This window comes from Hylobates moloch, unplaced genomic scaffold (assembly GCF_009828535.3).
Source record: "Hylobates moloch isolate HMO894 unplaced genomic scaffold, HMol_V3 SCAFFOLD_4, whole genome shotgun sequence".
NCBI lineage: Eukaryota > Metazoa > Chordata > Mammalia > Primates > Hylobatidae > Hylobates > Hylobates moloch.
The window spans coordinates 154,866,756-154,888,448 of record NW_026652279.1 but is presented as its reverse complement, the minus strand read 5'-3'; the positions used below and the strand labels follow the sequence as shown (position 1 = coordinate 154,888,448).

At 35.8% G+C, this 21,693-nt stretch overlaps 1 protein-coding gene across 1 annotated transcript in view; it reads right to left on the bottom strand.

Moving 5' to 3' along the window:
* Nucleotides 1-21,693, bottom strand: part of GPC6 (glypican 6) — a 1,190,656-nt gene that overhangs the window by 371,861 nt on the left and 797,102 nt on the right. Inside the window, exon 4 of the mRNA XM_032151101.2 lies at nt 13,804-13,969. Coding sequence (XP_032006992.1) covers nt 13,804-13,969 — 166 coding nt within the window. The remainder of the gene's footprint in view (nt 1-13,803; nt 13,970-21,693) is intronic.

Here is a 21,693-nt window from a genome sequence, read left to right as displayed (position 1 = left end):
GGATATAAAGCTTATATGTCAAGTTTAATGCATATATACTAAACCCCTGGTAAGAAAGAATCTTCTAATTTGAAATTTTATTCATTCAGATAAAGGCTTGGCTAAAAGTCTCATTTTAAGTGATCATCCAGAAAAGATTGTGTATGTTCAGGAGAATGTTAAGATTTCTAAATTAAACAGAGAAACATTTTAAGCAAAAATGACATACTAATTAAAGCTCATTCTTATTTCTGGAAGCATAAAAAGATCCCATGTGGTATTACCTGGCAGATAATAGGTAGCCAAGAAAAAGTCAAGCTTAAATTTAAAAATAAGTCCCCTAATGCCTTCTAGAAGGCAATAATTTGATGTTTGTATCCTTGCTCTCTCAATTAGTACAGATTACTATGGCTTCTCTGTGTAAATGGATACAGATTTATCAAGAAGGATCACAGACACTTTCATAAACTGCCATCATAGCTCTCAAGTGGCTGTTCCTCTGCTGAATTAAGAAGTTTCAGATTGAATAATTTGACTTTCATCTCGTAACTGATTTGCAGAATGAGGCATATACTTTATCATTTTGCTTCCAAGCTATCAATGTCTGCATCTTATAAATGTCCGGATGTAACTCAAAATTAAATTTTTCTTACATTTTAAAAGTTGATTTAGCAGGTTTGTTATGTTCATACCTTCACTGGTAATTCGCAAGCCATCTGATGTCTAGTGATCACAGATCAAAATGGATAGGAATAAATGGGTGGCACAAAAGAATTAAAATAATGTTTTTCAATCGTGAGGCACTTAGAAGAAGTGGATTTTAATATCTATCAATTCCACTTGTAAATTAAATGAATCCTAAAACTAGCTTCTCCAAATCGAATTCAAAGGAAATGTAGTAAGGTCACGTAGTAACCATTCAACACAATTAATTATCGAATGTTTTCAATATTGCATGGCCACTATTAAAGTATTTGAAATTTTGATCTCAAAACCCAAGACTCCCATGTGAGTGAGGAAAAATAAATAAAAATCCTCTATGAAGAAACTGGAAGACTAAATTCAGCCTATAGGCTCAGCCTTTGATCTGGCCACATGCTGCAACCTCAAATCATTGTTCTCAGGCTTGACCTTTCCTCTCACTTTGTTCTGGCAGCTTTCCAAAGAGGGACAGGTGGTTTTAGGGCATTTTCTTGTGGTACAAATCAGATAATATTTCATGGCTTTCACCTTTAATGGGCTAAGCAGAAGGCATTCGACAAAAGTCACTATGGAGGCTTGGGGAAATAATTTATACTCTAGGGCATTCTTAAATCAGTAACTTGGCAATATGAGATTCAAAAAACGTCACTGCTGTCTCAATGTTTCATTGCAAAAGCTGCATCATGTATATTTTTGTTGTTCCTTGGGGGACTCAATGTCCAGAAACCAATGAATAATTACCTTGGTCCTTACATATTGTGTTTTCGTTGGTAACAATCATGCCAAGGACATACAATGAAGCAAGGGGCTGCTTTGTGATCATGATATTCTTGCCAGTGAAGGAAATGAATGCCTTTTGGGGAAGGCTTTTGTAAAATTAACAACTTTCATGCTTCAACTTAAAATCTAGAATTTGGTAATGGCCAGAAGAATGTAATTCTAGATTTCGTGCATTGAGGATTGCAAAAAGTCAAAACCAATAGAATATCAATTTCCTCTTGAACTGACTGCAATTATGAAATGTCAATGTGTGTGATAAATATAATTATTAAAGGGTTTCTGAGTGTAAAAACACATTTTGGGGAGCAATTGAGGCATGACTCTGTTAAATCATTATGTTAAGCATTCTCATATTTGCACCATTAACATTCTAGCTGCATTTAATTAAAGAGGTTGGAGCATATAGACAAAGGCTCATTCTGAGAGTACACAGTGATTAGCAGGCTGTTGAATGTTTAACATTTAGGGGTAGAGGCAGTATGATGTCACAGTGAAGAAAAATGCAGGCACCTGTGTGGAGCCCAAGATGGGGAATTCCGGGTACAGTCTGTCAGAGTTGATTAAATTGGCCACATCTGGGTTGTGAAACCCCTCCAATGGTTCCTGACATCCCAGCTCTTGTTCCAGGAACACAGAACACTACTATTTTCAGTATCCAATTGATGTTTCCACTTTTGGTCCCACTGTTTCTCAAATCCAACAAGACCTAAACAGGTAGAAGAAATCCATGTTTGCCATTCCGCAAACTAGCTTCCTGTTTGCTAACGGCACTGTCTTTCTCTCAGGCACTTATCTCAGTCACATCTGATGTATTTCTTTCTTTGCCCTCTTCTTTTAGTCACCTCTATTTAGACCTGGAGTCCTATAAATTTTTATGTCCAACTCTACCATTATTGCTGTCTCCCTTTCTCCTTTTGTGCCACGCTTAGATGACCTATCTAGTCTTACTACCACAAGTCTCATCCATCTGAATCCATCCTTTACTTAGCTGCCAGATTACTACTTAGATCCTGACACTCCCTGGATAAAAAAGCCCTGTGCCTTGTCATTGCCTGCAACACAGAAGAAGGTTAAGTATTTGGCCTGATTTTTAAAGCCTCCACCATCCAATTCTGCCTAACCTTACCTCCCTGTACACAAAAGCAAGTAAGTCTATTTCAGCTGGGCTGGTTTCCTCACAAGCTCCAAAGCACGTCATACTTATTCCTACCTTCCTACCACTGCTTTCCCCCCTGGTGTCACCAAGCACTTATTCCTTTGAGCAGGGGCAAGGCCATCTCTGCTGGGATGGGTCCTGCATCTCAGGAACTAAGGCAAATCCAGAAAGAGGGATAAGAAGAAGCTTGCTTGATGAAGTGCGTTTCTACTCTGGTCACTTCAGTTCTGACTGATTAACAATTAGTTGATAATTCTCCACTGGTTTCCAGCTTGCCCTTGTTATATGTTTGGCTTACGTGTTTCTGGTGTCTTGCTGTTTTCCTACCTGCTTGCTTACTCTCTTGCTTCCTTCTTTCTACTTTCTGTTCATACCTTCACAGGTTATTCACCTGCGCAGGAGCCCACATTGCTTCTGCCCTCAGTGCTCTGTGAATGCGCCTTACCCCTTGGTGATTTACATAAATTATCTAGTTTCATCCTCACAATGCTAAGAGGTAGGTACTATTATCTCCAGTTGGTGGATGAGAAAACTGAAATTTATGCAGGTTAAATTATGTTCCCTAAGTCACACAGATTATAAATGGTGGAGTCAGGATTCAAACTCATGCAGTGATGCAAGGACTGGTGCTCTTACCTATGTCTTCTCCATTTATCCAAAGCCCACTTTTAAAGCACACATCTCATCTCTTTGGAAAATGATAACTTCTCAGATCTCAAAGGTCCAGGTTATGTGGTTTTTATTTTTGGTGTGTTTACCATGTATGTACCTAGTTTAGATCTAAGCAAAAAGAAACCATCCAGTGAAATTTTTTTAGGAAAATGAAACATATTCAGAGGTTGAGCCGTGTGAAGCAAATTATAGATGTTTTAATGGTCTAAGCCTGCCTGTCCAATAGAGTAGCCAGTAGCTACTTATAGTGATTGAAATTTAATTAAAATAGCTTGATTGTGGTAATTACTTCACAATGTATATGTATATCAACTCATCACATTGTACGCCTTAAATATATACAAATTTTATTTGTCATTTATTTCTACCTCAATAAAACTGGAAAAAATAAGTAAATAAAAAATTTAGTTTCTAAGGCACACTAGCCACATTGTAAGTGCTCAATAGCCACATGCAACTACATTTACATTAATTAAAATTAAATAAAATGAAAAATTGAGTTGATCAGTCTTACTAGACATATGTCAAGCGTTCAACCACCACATGTGGCTAGTGGCTGCTATGCTGGTAGTACAGACATAGAACATTTCCATCATCACCGAAAATTCTATTAGACAGTGCTGGCAATATCAGATTCTCAATTTCTCCCAATATAGCTTATCAATCCTTGTAGTCACAGATTAACGGTTACTTCCTAAATGCTCCGTAGGAGTTAATTGGTACAGTGGTTAATAACCCAGGTACTGAAGCCAAAACCTGGAACTGCAACTTACAAGTCGTATGACCTTGAACAGGTCACTGAAATTCTCTGTTTTCAGTTTTCCCATCTGTAAAATGGAGATCATAATATTAACTACTTAATAAGGTTGTTTTAGGATTAAAAGTTTAAAGTAATCACAATATTGTCTGGTATAAAGTAAGTGCTCAATAAATACTATTAGGTATTTTTTTATTTATATAATGTTCTTTTAATGAGATCTAGAACCATAGAAATAGAAGAATAGAATTTCTTATAACTCTTGCTTAATTTTATAATTTAGATATTATGGTTGCAAGTGAGTAGCAAGACACATTTAAACATTTTCTCCGGGACAAACTCGGGAAGTGCGTATCTGGATCTTTAATTAATAAAGTGTGGTATTAGGCACATGTTAAACTGGGTCACCAAGAACTTGCCGAACATTTTAAATTCAGCCACAGGGATTTAATTGAAAAATACTGCAAGGCTGGCTAATGAATGGACATATGTGTTTCATTTAGTGCGGAGGCCTTTTATAAGTAAGCTCCTATGCCTGATCCTCATTCTCCAAGTGCTCTGTAATAATTGCAAAATTATTCCTGAAGTCCTCTTAGGACTATTGATGATTTTAGTTCTCTTGTTTGGTTGAGTCATACCCGTAGGCTTTGGACTATGGAATACATTTCTATGTATGTTCAACTCAGAAGAGTTTGGACCACCCAACTACTTTGACGACCAAACTGATCTAACAATAACTAAAGGCATGGAATTTAAAGAAGCAGGATACACATGTACCAGTGATAATACCAAGGGCTACAAAGAGCTGTTTAGCTGAACAATTGTGGTGGATTTTGAGAATACCTTCCTCTCGAAGTCAATGAACTCAGGTAGAAAAGAGAGATTTTGCTTCCTATGAGATAACTAATCTCTTGAAGCTGGTGTGAAACAATCTGAAAGATAAATGTAGCACTGAGGTAGGAGAGGGTCACTGCAGGGATTCATTCAGTCTGAAAACTGTATCAGCTCTGGTGACCAAATGGATAGCCATTGTTACTTCCAAAACTTTCTCATATCTGCTGATTTATTCATTTCACCCAGGAGAATTATTAGGCCTTTTTTCAAATCAGCTAATTTCCCTAGCATTGAGATTTTAGTGGTGAATATTGACAGCCTTATCTGGCTTCTAATTATCAGTGTTATCTTTCTAGAAGATTCCTGCCTCTTAAAGAATAAAAATGTGATACATACAGATATATCCCTGCTTGGAGTAATGCCATATATTCAACTACTTACTTTTCATTTCTCTTTCTAATTTTCACTTCTTCAGAGGTTATAATAAAGGAAATTCTCAGCGTAGCAAATTATTTAAATCTATACAAAGAAAAAAATTGAGGACATATCTTTTTCATGTGGGATTTATATATAAGCTGTTATTTGAAGGACAAGGCATATTTCATGCTCTATTTTAATTTAAATTCTCTCCTGGCTATCTGACCAAGTATCTATGGACACGATATTTTTAAATGAGTTACAACCACAAGTTTTCATATACCATGAAGGTTCCCAAAAGCTTAAATTACTTCCATTAATACTTATACCCACTCCCTCTTTAGAGTAACAAAAGGAAAAGATCTATTTAACCACTAAAATAAGTCACTGAGGCTGTCTCTTCTAACCTGGTTTCCACCCCTGGTTCCTTAGAGAGTTTTTCACAATAAACAAGTCACAAAGATAGCCAGATGAAGAGATTACAGCAGTCTCTTTTATAATTGTTAAGAAACAACCCTGAGGAAAAAGAAAACTCATTTCAAAAATGACTCAAATATAAACACATGATTAACAGTTCTACTTTTGAGATAACTATGAATTAAAGGATGTTTTACAGCAATCGAAATATCCACACACACATATTCAAAGTAAATACTATGTTTGTCGGAAAAGAAATCTAAGTGCCATCATTTAACACTTCTATAATTAAAATATTTTAATAAAATGTTGCCACATTGCACAAAGATGTGTTAATTTATTATTTGGGTTAAAATAAGGCTTTTCACTTTAGCTGCTAATCTTGAGACTTTTAAAGTCATCTAAATGCCTCAAGAGGTAAACCGCCTTCCTTTATTCTATTATACTGGTCACCACATGAACTCTGGTTATGGTGGCCATGGGACTTGTTACAACTTTGCTATTTGTGAATAGCTATGTTGTTTGATGTTTTCTTTAACTATCCAGTTACTTAGCTCTATGTTCCTTATTTTCTAGTTCTACATCGCAATAATTTCTTCTATCACATGTTCCTTTTATCTCCTAAAATTGGAATAGCTAAGAATGTCATTGGGCTAATGTGCGGAGTGTTAAGATTTTTGCCTGGGTTTCTGGGCCTTTTGGAATAGATTTAATTCCGCTGTAAAGAATCATCAAATATTTTCTTTTGGCATGACAAAAGTCAGGCACCTGTGTCACAGCTTGAACTTGAAAACATGACAGTGAAAATTGTAACATGTTATTAAAGTCAAATGTCAATTACTAAAAACAAGTACGTTTTATATATAAATAAACTACCTATAGAAAATACATTGAAGAGTAAACTAAAATCAAAATGCAAAATTCCAAATTCAAAGGCAAATTCTCTAACTACCTTGAATAGTTTTAATGTGCTCTGGTTTCTCTTAGTCAACTAAATTAAAAAGCTTGATAAGGCGTAAGACGTACTTTAGTAAACTTCCTATTTATTATATATATATATTTTAATATATATTTATATCTATATTTAGTAAACTTCCTATTATATTTTGCTTCCTATTGAATATTTTGCTTCCTATTGAATTTTAGTTGCACAATAGGTATGCCTCATTTCAGACCATTGCTTTGTGCCATATTATTTTGTACCATAAATCTCATCTTGAAAATCTCGATTACACAATATCATTTACAGTAATCAGTAAATAAGAAATGGAACAATTACAATTATTAATTGCATAGAAGTTGAGTATACAGGAACTAGAAATAAATGGATGAACAAAAGTTGGAATTGGGCATAAAGGAAATACACACACCCACACACACATTCCCCAGAATGACAACTTGCCTATGATATCCAGCAATTTTAGGTCTGATGTATGTTGCCTCCTTTGATCCATGGGAAAATTGCTTAATTCAAAATAGAAATTGTGCTTCTGTGAATCCCTTGAGTTGTTGCCTCAAGATCAACATTAGTAAGTGTTCAGAGGTTAAGAAATGCCTGTCTCTATATCTGCTGAATACCCACACATTATGCCACAAACCTTAAGGCATTAACCCTATTGTATCACATAAAAACACTTTCACATATGCAAAGTTCAGAGTAAACTGTTTTCTAAACTTAGGTAATTGAGAGCAAATGTAGCCAGCGACAGGCTGTTGGGTGCCAGCCAACTGTTTTCTTTCTTTTCTTTTCTTTTCTTTTCTTTCTTTCTTTCTTTCTTTCTTTCTTTCTTTCTTTCTTTCTTTCTTTCTTTTTCTTTCAGCAAGTAGTTAGTACTGCTTAAGCATCCTGCCAGCATTACATGAGAACACAACATATGATAAATGCCCACAAGAAATGAGAAATATTGAGTCAATAACTGTAAAAGAAAGACAGAGGGTTGGATGGTGTTAGATTTCACCTGACAGAAAACAGTGTTCTTTGTTTTTTTTAAAAAAAGTCTTTCCTGGTGCTTTCAGGAATGTGCAAGGGCAAATGCGAGTCCTCTAGCTAACAGAACAGATTTTAAAATAATTGCTTTGGCTTTTGTTCCTCAGTTTCAGGGTTGCGTTTCTGGACTGTATTATTAAATAGGCTCTTGTATTACATAAAGTAGAGATGAAGAAGCCTTGAAAGTTTGCTGCTATATACAGCTCTTGGGTTTTTCTTTTTCTTTGGTTTAAAGGAAATCATTTTCTATGTTTAGATTCTAGAAGTTTTTGTAACATGGTATTTCAGGAATATCAGCCAGTGTCATATCATATTTCCTATGGAATTATTTGTGACTAAAAGAGTTTCTTGTCAGATTTATATTATGGACTTTTATGCCTGAGAAGGTCTTTGAAAGAACAGTATCTTACATAAATGCTTGAAATCGTTCCTTCTGCCTATTTTCTCTCCTGAAATTCAACATAACACAGTCCTGTACATTTTATAAAAGAAAATCTGAGTTTCCTCAGTAGAAACAATAAATGTTTATTTTCTAATATCAAATAAGGCTTACCTGGCAACATTTTCCCAAACACAAAGTTACGAATGCACAAATTACCATGAGAACTGACAACCCTTGTAGGTTCCAAGAAAGTCATTTATGCACCAAGTAGCCATTTATTACATGACACTAGTCATTGGACTGACCTAACACAGCTTCCTTGCGGCTGGCTCTAATTTACAACTTGATAGCAGCTGTCACAATGAAAGAATCAGGTACATTATCTGATTTGTTTCTGCCATCCCTGCACTCATGAGTCCATTAACAACAGGGATATGTGATTTTTAAATTACTGAATTAGTCATACTTCCATTAAAAGAATAGACTTACAAAGTAAAATAGAACAGCCTCTTAGAATGTTCCCTTCCATTTCTCTGTACAGTTGGGTCCATTATTCGAGTCAAAGAACATATACTGGGTACTGTTCTCAGCAAACAGGGGCCTTATCTGTTCTCTATTTCATTCCCATGCCTAAACCAAAACAAAGTTCACAGTAGGCACTTAGTAAACATGTGTTGGAGTATTGAATATGCGAGAGAATCAGTGAATAGTGCCCACTGCAGGGTCTCTTGGCCTGCCACAGATGCAGTGCCCACCTTGGGTTTCATGTTTGATACTCTTATGACAGTTTTCAGTCTTTGGGCTGCCTGGCAACTTAATAATTGGCAAGTTTGAAAAGAAGCAGCCCAGAAAGTTTGATATCACTGGCGTATCTGGTCTATGAGTGCCCAAGGCTTAAGTTTAAAAATACTAGCTGCTTTGCTGGCTTCCCCCATTTAGATGTCCTTTGGAGGGCATCTAAATCAAGATAACTCAACTTTTTTTTCTGATAAAAAATAACACAAATCTCATCGGTTCAAGTCAGTAGTTGTGGGGAGGTGAGACTTGATCATAGAAAATGTCAAAAATAAAACAAACGAGCATTTAAGAACCACTGACAAATCATGCTAGACCCATTGAGAGTGACACGGGAAACCGAAACTGTCTGAGGGCTTTGGTGTAACAATTATATATGCTGTGGCTATTTAACTTCAATTATGTTGGACAATACCAATTCAATACAACCTTATTTGCTATTTTATTCTACACTTAACAAAGTAGGGCTTCTCTGAACCCCCGAGACTAAGGTAAGTCCCCCAGCCGAGTAAAGGCTTAGCATCCCATGCTTCCGTTATCCTAACACTTTGTCATAGTTTGTTATAATTATTTTAACTATGTTAAATTCCCTAAGGGCAAAAAATGTATATGCCTAGCTTACCCAATATAGTGAGTTGGATTATTAGGGTCTTTGCTAACTGGGGTAGCCTAAATATTAGGTTGCATAATTGGGACAAAGACACTCAGGTCTCACTTTTATACTTGCTGTTAGAAGCATTCTCTAACACTTAGGGATAAAAAGTAGTATGCAATAATACAGAATCCCTGCCTTTGTCTCGCCAACCTTTGCCTCTCCTCATTGGCAACATCTTTTAGAAATCTCTCTCTGGTTCTCACAGTCTATAAAATCTTAGAAGGTACCAGATGTTTGCAGGAGGCTGTCCCACACATCCTCAATTTTAAAGTAGATGTAAGATTTACTATAGCTATATAAATGTAATTCAGCCTTGACTTTTGTGTTCATGAGCTAGTTGTAATCTGCAACACGGCCTCTTGTGAAATAGAACAATTCTTATCTATGGAGCATTAATAACAATGCCAAACACTCAAAATAACCACAGGATATTACTGAAGCGAGTTCTGCCCACAAACTCTTTCTCCCTCTAGGAGATTTTAATTTAACATAAACATTTTTCAAGAAAACCATTTTGCATTTGGGCAGCATGCAAAATCTAGGCTAAGTTGTGTATGAAAATACAGCAACACCTGGGATAAGTGCCTGAGTAGAGACTGTTAATGCCTTAAAACAGGGTTTTCTCCTACTGCACTGGATAGTTTCTAATAGTGAGAATAGGCTAAAAGCCACTCTCCTGTTTCTTCTGGTCCTGCCTAGCTCAGGGGTGCTATGTAATACACCATTCATTTGGATGCAGCAAGTGGAATCTGGGTTGTGCTTTATCCTGGGGAACCCTATACACTACTTACTACAAAGCAAGTGAAGGGGGCGGGCCTGAGGCTGATGAGAATTTTTAAGTACTCTAAACTAGGTCTAGTTGCATTTTTTCAATGTTGTAAGGATGTTTTCAAAGAAAGTTTTTCATGTAAAAATGGAGTTCCTTTTTCTTATAACAGTTACTTGATAAGAATCTTTTGAGCAATTCCTCTGTGCAGGGAACTGAGTTAAACTTCCTGGAGGAGGACTATGAAAATGCATCCTAGATTGACTCCTGATTTTTTCGAAGAACACACACACACACACACACACACACACCCCAACTACAGAACTTCAGTAGTGGTTGGAATACCACAGAGGTTTTTACTGGAATGCTTAAAACACTTAACTTGCTTTTGACATGATCCAGACACCGACTGAACTCTAAACAGTCACTAATCACTTTCAATTAATTTGTGGCATTGTAAAGACTGGGAGGATGTGCCCCCAATTTGACTCTTGTTTTTATTGACAGTCGATTGCTTACCACTGTTAACATTCTAGATAGGCACATTATAATTAAAGAAAAACATCTATAAAATGTATAAACTGGGACATTTGTGTAGCTGGCAGGAAAGGTACATGCAACTGACAGCAACAGGAGTGAAGGTTTTGATGAAGAGATGCCAGAAGCCCAAAGTGATGGGCTGCAGGTGCTACCCAGAGAGGGGGCTATTATATATAATTTTTGTTGGATTACCGATTTGCTCACTGATCTTTGCTGCTGCATTTATGAACACTGTAACACTGTCACCTGAGACGTATCTGTGTGGAAAATGGAGTTGGCACATTTGACTAATTCATGCCATAAATTTGTGAACTAACACTTCACACCCAGACAAGTATTAGCAAGAACACATTTTTCTCCATAAGTCTATGTTGGTGGTCAATTCTCAATGCCACAGCAGAACCCAAAGAAGGAAAACTGGAAGAATTTTCTCAAAGACATCTAGGACTAATAAAAAAAAAAAAAAGAGACAGAGGGGACGGGCACGATGGCTCACACCTGCAATCCCAGCACTTTGGGAGGCCGAGGCGGGCGGATCACGAGGTCAGGAGATCGAGACCATCCTGGCTAACACGGTGAAACCCCGTCTCTAATAAAAATACAAAAAAATTAGCCGGGCGTGGTGGCGGGCGCCTGTAGTCCCAGCTCCTCGGGAGGCTGAGGCTGAGACAGGAGAATGGCATGAACCCGGGAGGCGGAGCTTGCAGTGAGCCGAGATCGTGCCATTGCACTCCAGCCTGGGCGACAGAGCAAGACTCCATCTCAAAAAAAAAAAAAAAAAAAAAAAGAGAGAGAGACGGGAAGAAAGGATATGAAATACGTTCATATAGGACGAACCATCAAGCTTGCTTTTCATTAAAGTACATGCAGCAACACATAGTGGGTTCAAATTTTAGTTTTTGAATCCAGTGATTTTCTAGACATTCAATTTCACATCAAATCGGTATCTAGGAAACTCAATTGATCGAAAGCCTAAGGATTTGTTTTCCGTTAAAACAGCCAGTAAGCACTGAGGACAAAAAGCCAATTAAGAAGTCACTGTTGCTCTTACAAGTTAAAAAGCCTATATTTTCATTCTTAATCATGTCCTGCTCTAAGTAACAAAATCCACATGCCCATCTTCTTCAATAACTTGCAGGCTGACTGAAGCCAACTGAACTGTGCTAGGAATTAGGGCATTTCAACCAAAAATATGGGTGACTATATGACTCCAAGTGGTGCTATGAGGTTTAATCTGACTTTAAAATAAGCAGATCTTTTTAGATTTCTTGATGAGTGTACCTTTTTATCAGCATTAGTTGGGTATTCTGTCTTTGCTAAAAAATCTAAATCTTCTAAGATCACGTTTATTTTTAAAAATTCATACCCCCTCCACAATTTTAGCAAAGAACAAAATTTTAGTAAAGAATCATGTCATTTTGTGTCAGAAGGATACCTTAATGATTAACTTTTAAAAATTCGTTAATTATTCAAATAAAGTAACTCATGATCAAACAGATTTTGTCCTCCCACTGTGGGAAGAGGTAACAGCACTTCAATTTATTCTTTCTGAAATAATTCTAAGGTTTTGTTAGATGATTTCCATTTGAATCTGTCCACTGTAAAATCTTTTTTTTTTTTTTTCTCAAAACCATTTCCTCTGGCCTTCCTAAGCAAAATGGTGAATTAGCCAATGGCTTTCATTATCAGAGCTGAGGCCTGTTAACCTAAGCACATCTTCGTACAGTGAGCTTCAGTTTCTCTGAATTCTAACATCTTTTTTCTATCCTACGCAAATCTTAGTTGTCAGAACACTTTATTCGTGCATGCTCGTTTAGAGGTTTGCATAAATGACGAAGGCCCTCAGAGGCTGACAAATGCCACTGCTATTTTCACCACTCTGCTTGTCACTGTGTAATTGCAGTAAATGCAACTGAAAGTACTTTTATTTGAAGGCTATTTGACAGAGGGGGAGAAAACACATTTACTCTTTCAAGGCCTGTGTATTTTCCTGGGAGAAGCTTGCCTATAAAATTTGTCCTTTTATCCTTGGATGGCAATTTGGGAACATACAATTTGGGCCATGCAACCCCTTGAATGATTTCTGCAACCCAAGAACAGAGCTTTGATTCAGAGACCTTCCCTCCATTCTCCCCACCTCCCTGCCTCCTGCCTCCTAGAGACTAGAAGACTGTTTTATGCTTGTGTGCTTAAAGCCTTCTTTTCCACAGAATGAGATAGAACATTTGCATATTTTAGCCAAGATATTGATCTATTTTCATTCTAGGAGTTCAAGGAAAGAGTTGTTTACTAATATGTGTGGCTATGTCGAGGTAATATAAAAAAGAAATAGTACGGTGGACTTTTTTTTATAAGATTCTTTTCTAAAGCATCCTTTCTCACGGGAGTGCATGGAACTTCAACAAGATTACGTTTGTTTTCATCAGAGAGAACAGTTAGCTCAATATAGCTGGGTTGCACAAACTTTAACAGGACCGTCCCATATAATATACAGTAAAAACATAAGGAAAATGTAAAATAATGTTTATAATTTGCTAAACATGGTTTTAAAAATCATCCTAGTCTCTAAAAGTCATCATAACTTTTTTTTTTTGAGACAGGGTCCCACTCTTGTCACCCAGGCTGGAGTGCAGTGGCGCAGTCACAGCTCACTGTAGCCTCGACCTTCGAAGCTCAAACAATCCCCTCACCTCAGTCTCCTAAGCAGCTGGGACCATAGGTGTGTGCTACCATGCCCAGCTTATTTTTCATTTTTTGTAAAGATGGGAGTCTCACTACGTTGCCAAGGCTGGCCTCAAACTCCTGGGCTCAAGCAATCCATCTGCACTGGCCTCCCAAAGTGCTGGGATTACAGATGTGAACCACCGTGTCTGGTTTCTTATAACTCCTGACCCACCCATCAAGCCCCATAAACACTTGCTGTTGTCCCGCCTCTGTTCTCGGATCCATTTAAACACTTCTTACCTATAAACAGATTCCACTCTGTGTCGAGGTCAGCCTGATTTGCCAAGCAGCCCTTCATGACATTGAGACAGTAGTTGTTGCACGGCCTCACAGTGGGAAGCCCCCGACAGTATGGGCAGTACAGCATCTTCATGAGGGCACGGATGCACCCTGGGGTTGGGCTGACCTGCAGATTTATTGCAAAGAAAAGGAAAATCAAAAATAAGAAAGATAAGGAGGAGGAAAAAAAGAAGGCATTTTCTCCTTTTAAAAAAAGACTAAATAGCAGTGATAAACCATAAGCAGTACAGCAGAATCTTAACCCTTTGTAATTACTGATCTTGAATCCATCCAATTCCTATTGAATTCTTCTGCTTGGCATAGTAATAACTTTTTTGCATGTCCCTGTCAACATTTTCATATCGATGTCTTTGTAATTCAGCCCTAAAGCCTAGACACTGTTTCATTGCCATAGAACATGGAATGAGATAATGCACGTGAAAGCAATTTGCAAAGTTAAAAGCCCCATAAAAATGTAGGTATTATTAAAGTTTAATGTGACACCTTTAGAAAATTTTCCAACTGGTTATTTGACCCTGTTTCTAAAGGAGGTTGGCAGATAGATTTCCTTTGCACATAATGTTTCTTCAAAGATCAATATCAACTTGTCTGAGATCTCTGAGATCCAATCCTGCTTAGAAGCAACGGAACTGCCAAGGTACCATCTTCGGGCATCGGCAGCTTTTGCACTTCTGGAAAACTCATGGAAAATTTTAAGGACCAGTGTTAAATGTGAGAAGAAATCCTTGCAGTAATTCAGAGGAGCTACGTATCCACTGACAATGAAATGCTATTTGCCCTGGATCAGAAAATCAGGGCTCCTCGATTAATCAATTCTAAACCAATAAGGGCTTTTTAAAGACTCATTAAAAATTCTAATTTGACTTCAAGAGGAAGGAATATTTAAGACAGGATATGGTCCCCACCCAAATCTCATCTTGAATTGTAGTTTCCGTAATCCCCACATCATGGGAGGTGAATCATGGGGGCAGTTACTCTCATCCTGCTATTCTGGTGACAGTGAGTGAGTTCTCACCAGATCTGATGGTTTTATAGGGGTTTCTCCCCTGTTGCTCGGCACTTCTCCTTGCTGCCACCATGTGAAAAAGGATGTGTTTGCTTCCCCTTCTGCCATGATTATAATTTCTTGAGACCTCCCCAGCCATGCTGCACTGTGCGTCAGTTAAACTTCTTTCCTTTAAAAAATTATACTCTCGGGCAGTCCTTTATAGTAGTGTGTGAGAATGAACTCATACAAGATAGTGGAGACCAAAATTAGAAAGCAAATACAGAAAACTACTCTTATTCATGACTAGATGTAAAAATTGTTGCCATATTCATTTGGTTGGTTCCATATCACTTTGATGTTTTAGTCAAGTAACTGTACATTGCTGTAACTTGCATTCTAGATCTGAGGAAAAAAATCTAACTTGTATCATTTGGCCCTCTTGGAGAGTGGTGGACTTGAGTTCACAGGTAACAAGAACATTCAGATGCTGAAGAAACGTAACACCAGTATATTGATGGAACAACAAGAAATATTTCCACATAAATGGATACTTTCAATTACTACAGCTATTTCTCTATGATTCTATCCCTTACCTAGAATCAATTTTGAGATTTTTAATGCAAGCCTTTGGTTCCTGTAACATTTTCTTAATTTTACCCAGTGTGTTGACAAAATCACCAAAAAATTATTTTAGGAAATGAAGCTGTCTATTTAGGCACTAAAATTTCTAGTTGTCCTTTTGAGTTTTTTGCATTTTCTTTCCAAAATTTTATGAAAGTTTTCAAACATGCTGAATAGGTGAAAGACTTTTATAGTTCACAGCCACATTTCCTGGATTGTACAATTTACATTTTTCTACATTTGCTTTTTCACACATCTGTCCATCCTTCTACCCATCAATTAACCTACCTTATTTTTCATGCCAAAGTAATATCCTTTAATTTTTTTATCCCAGAGTAATATCTTTTTCATTTTTACTTTTCCTGATAATTCAATACTGGCTTGAATAAAATAGAATCAACATGATCAACAATAGAAAGTCAGTGAGTAAAATACTCTAAGTCAAATAAATGAAGTAAAATATAATTGGCCTTTCTTTATAAAGGTATTCATAGAATGGTTTCCTATCAATTAATTCTAAAACTCATTTTCCAACAACAAAACAAACAATAAATGGGTATAAAGGTGAGGAGTCTGTTGACTTTTAAGGATATATTAATGCCATTATGTAATCTCCAGACAGGCTATTTTGTAGACAGAGCCAAATTTGTCCAAGGCCATACCATGCTGAATGCACCCAATCTCACCTGATCTTGGAAGCTAAGGAGGGTTGGGCCTGGTTAGTACTTGGATGGGAGATATTGCCAAGTTTTACCCATAACTGAGCAGCACTGTTTCAAAATTTTTCTTTATCACATGTGTCCCAAGCCATTCACAAAACAAACAAACAAACAAACAAAAAAAACAGGAAAAATAATTTGCATTCCTCAGACAATATTAATGTGAAATTTAAAATTCTTACACATTTTCCTTATTGGCGTGGTTGCTATCTTGCAAGCTGACTGGGCATGGTTACTAACTTGCAAATCTTTACCACAGGATTTTATTTTCTACAGCCTTGCAATTTCTCTCCTGAATGATGCGTTTCTCCAAAGACCACCCAATTTTCACTTGGGCTAACTAAGGTATTTCTACGTTTGACTCTGCTGGGTTTTGGTTTTCTTACCATTGGTATTATATGATGCTGTGCTTCTCACTCAGTGTTCTGATATTAGAACCTAGAGCATTTGCCAATATTGGGGATACAAATTTGAGATCTCTTGGACGGCAAGGACTGTCTCATTCATTTTTATAACTTTCACTGCTACACATTTTATACCCTTGTGCTATGCACAACATGCACATCATATAAGGTATTACAATGATGACTTGGGTATTTGCTAAGTGGTTATTGAATCAAATGCTCTATTGTGCTTCCCCATTTCTTGGCCACATTGATATTCAAATTTAAAAAAGAACAAGATGATTTTATACATCTTAGCATTCAATTGTTGCTTTTTAACTTTGTTTTCAAAGGCTATTGATTGCATTCATTCCAAAGCTTTTCGTTTGTTTTATTCATTGTGTTGGAACCAGTACTATTTTCTCAGTCTGACATTTCAGAAGAGTCTCCAACTCGGGGTAGCAACCAACAGAGAAAATTGAACAGCCTTAATAATCTGAAAGAACAATGTTGTTCAAGTTAAATGTGGGTCTCTGAGTACTTCTGGAAATGACATCCTTCCTGGTCAAATAAAGGGCAGTTGAAGAAGAAAATGGAGCACAGGGGATCAGAGTTGAAGCTTTCATGTTCACAAATCACATCTTTTGAGCTTACATGACTGCATGCTTGAATTAAAATAAGAATCATCACTTCAAACTGAAGACTTTTAAAAGTAAGCTTCTGAAAATGTTGCTTTAAATGCCAATTGTGTGAGGAGACATCTCTATTTTTCATAGTGTTTTATAATTGCACAATAGATTCTCCTTAAAAATCTTTTCATTTTGAAATTAATATAAGCTCAAAAATAGTTTAAAAAATAATAAACTCCTGTGATCCTTCCTTCAGCTTGCCTCAATAGCGAAATCTTATATAGCTGTTGTGTAATATAAAAATGAGGAAAGTGACATTGGTACATTGCTATTAACTAGTCTGTAGACCTCATTCAGATTTTAGAGTTTATGAACCTGTATTCATGTGTGTGTGTGTGTGTGTGTGTGTGTGTCTATACATAGTTCTATGCTATTTTATTTCATGTTTCATTTGTGGAACCACCACCACCACAATCAACATACAGAACTGTTCTATCACCATAAAAGAACTCCCTTTTGCTACCTTCGCCTCATCTAATGTCCCCATCACCTGGCAACCACTAATCTATTTTCCAACTCTATAATTTTGTCATTTCAAGAATTCTATATAAATAAAACCACACAATATGTAACCTTTGGAGCTTGACTTTTTTTTCTGAGCATAATGCCCTCAAGGTCCATCCAACTTGTTGCATATATTAATAGTTCATCTCTTTTTATTGCTGAGTAGTATTCCATTATTTGGATGTATCAGAATTTATTTAACTACTCACCTACTGAAGGATATCTTGGTTGTTTCCATTACTTTCTTATTAGGAATAAAGTTGCTATGTGGATTTATGTACAGGTTTTTGTAGAAATATAAATTTTCATTACTCTGAAAGAAGTGCCCAAGGGTGCATTTGCTGGATCACATGGTGGTAAGAGTATGTTTTGTTTTGTAAGAAATTGCTAAACTGTTTCCAGCTTGTTTGTAACATTTTACATTTCTACCAGCAATATGTGAGACCTCCAGTTTTATCCAAATTTTTACAGTGTATGTGACTATCACTATTTTAGCCTTTCCATGGGTGTATCATGTACTTTTAAGTTTATCATGAGTTTCCTCTGGATAATATTTATACCAGTATTTAAGTTGAGTACATATCAATGATCCAAAATGATCCACCAACTGGTTTGTGTAAAACATCCAACATTAAAAAAAATATGACTCTGAAAAATTAGATAAGTCTATATGTTTAGCAAAACCAAAATAAAGAAAAGAGTTCTAAAAACTCATACTTAAAATTTAAAATAGAATAACACCTCAAGCTTAGAGTGCTTATGTGGACTATTTGTAAATTTATGAAAAAAATTAGGAAAAAAATTAGAAAAAAAATTACTGAAAAAATGTGTTCTTTTAGCAACAATAAAGAACACAATCCCTCTTTAGAAATAAAAAGCTGAGATTTTTTTTTTAGTTGGTAATGTGGATTTTTGTTTATTTTTTAAATAATGTAGCTGTAATTTTCCAGATAGTCATAGTAAACTGGGAAATAAACTTGGGTCAAAGAATAAGCTGATGATGACAACATTCTTTTTTATACTTATTTGAGCTCTCATCTAACTTTTACATGCTGTTCATAATCTTTTGTCAAGGACTTAAGTAGACATTTCTCCAAATATGACACAAAAATGGCCAACAGGAACATGAAAATTTTCCCAACATCATTAGTCATCAGAGAAATGCACTACGAGATGCCATCTCACACCTGTTAGGATAAAAGCAGAAGATAACAAGTGTTGGCAAGGTTGTGGAGAAAAATGAAACCCTTGTACATTGTTGGTGAGAAAAGGGATTGATGTGGCCATTATAGAAAACAATATGGAGGTTCCTAAAGAAACTAAAAATAAAAACCAGTATAAAGTCCAGTAATCCCTTTTCTGGTTATATATACCCAAAGGAAATGAAATCACCACCTTGTAAAGATATCTGTACTTCCATGTCTATTGCAGCTTTATAAACAATAGCCAAGATATGAAAATAACACAGGTGTGCATCACGGGAAGAATGGATAAAGAAGTTGGTATATATGCACAATAAAATATTATTGAGTCTTAAAAAAAGGAGTTCCTGCCATCTGCCACACCATGAATGGACATACAGGACATTATCCTAAGTGAAAAAAGCCAGACACAGGAAGAAAAATATTGCATGATTTCAAATATATGTGGCATCTGGGGAAAAAGGGTCAATTATATAGAGATAGAGAATAAAATGGTGGTTACAAGGGTTAGGATTGGGGCAGGAAATGGGGATATATAAGTCAAGGATTAAAAGTAGCAACTATGTAGGATGAACAATTTGGAAGATCTAATGTACAAAATGAAGACTATAGTTAACACTAGTGTATTGTATTCAGGACTTTTGCTAAAGAAAAAGATTACAGCTATTCTCTGAGAGGGGATGGGTGACTGTGTAAGATGATGGGTATATTAATTTGTTCCACTACAGTAACCATTTTGCTATGTCCATGTATCTTAAACATCATGATATATACCTTAAAGACACACAGTAAAATTTATTTTGAAACCAATAATCTTTTGCCAAGAATTTACAATATTAGTTGGGAAAAAAGAAAACAGTCAATTGTTCCAATTTAATTTTCCCACTACTGAAAAGACAGACACAAGTTTGTGAGCCAACTAAGTGAGATTTTGATAAGCATTCATTACATCTTGGATTTAGTTATTTTTTTAATTTTCTGTTTGTGTATAATGATTGACATACATTATTATTTTGTAATTGATATTATAGTCTACTAGTCTTGAAAATATAGCAAAATTTATAACCAATGATCCTTGTAAAATAAACAAAAAGTAAATAAAATAACAAAAATCACTGAGTTCTTCATTTGGAAACTCACTAATTTTTTTTTTTTTTTTTTAACGGCTAAAGTGTAACACATTGAAACACAAGGAATACATAAAGAACCCTTAATAAATCTGTATTGTGGGGTAGGACAGAGACTTATCTACCTGCCTAGCCATGTATGTCAAAATGTTTTAGCAAGTAATTCTTATGTTTTCTAAATGGGATTTGAGGTATAGCACGTTCTTAGCCATGTAATAATATTTCATTTCAGGTATCTAATACACTTAAGATTTCTATATCGGGACGAGCATTCATGCATGGATGCTCACATTAGCTATTCCTAATAGTAGCCAATATAACATGTGACTGTTTCTTAAAATATTAAATAAGTCTGTCTCTCTCTCTCTCTCTCTCTATATATATATATACATATATATATATATACACACACACAATGAACATACACCTAGCAGATGCTCGTTTCTATGAAAATCATATAACCAAAATAATCAAATAAACATATCTATCTTCTGCTCTCAAAAGATAGATAAGTTAATGTAAGTAAAACATTCAGCTAGAATAAATTCTAAATGTCCTTTTGGGCAAGAGTTGATGCCTTCTTCCACAGTTTCTAATGTACAGTCATATTAAATGATGACTCATAAGAGTCATAATGAGTCATAATATGTCATTTAAGATGACTCTTGTGATTACAATCTTTTGATTTTCCTCATAATGTTATATCACCAGATCCTAAAGAATGATTAAATTATATGTAAAGTATCTTTTGTGTTAAGTATTTTTTATTTTAATTATTTAATAGTAACCTATAAATAGGCTTTGTAGTAAGCTCATGGTAAATTAAATTTATTTCATCTTTATTCATTTGTGCAACCTTCATTCATCCATTTAATGGGATGAAAGAAGAAACCTAGTGCCATTATTGGGATGCCCAGAATATGTTCATGTTCAGTCATTTCAGGGAAATAATTATTATCTTGGGGAAATGCAATGTAAAGGGAACTCATAAAAGGACAACTAGCTTAGAACTGAGAAGCCAGAGTAGACAGGGAGGGCTCTTGAAGGAAGGCATGTAACAGATGTCTGTAAGATAAGCATGGAAGATGAATGATGTCACACAAATGGCAGACACAGTGCCAAGAATTAGTCCCGCCACTGAAGAAAACAGCAAAACTAGCAAAAAATGACATGACAGAATCAACTTTTCAGAACACTGGAAGCTAATAAAAACATACAGCAACCGGAAGAGCACTTAGTCAAGAAAGAGACTGATTAATTTCAGTCGAAAAAGCATTACTAAATTTCAAGTCTTAAATTTGAAAAGATTGCAATCATACAAAGTATATTCTCTGACCACAAAGGAATGAAGCTAGAAATCAATAACAGAGGGAAAACTGAAAAGTTCACAAGGACGTGAAAATTACGCCACATATCTTTCATACAAACAACGGGTTAAGGAATAAATCACTAGAGAAAATAGAAAATACTTAGATGAATGAAAATGAAAACACAACATGCCAAAACTTATAGCCATAAATGTCTACGTTAAAAGAGAAGAAAGATTTCAAATCAATAACCTCACTTTATACCTTAAGGAACTAGAAAAAAAGGAAAA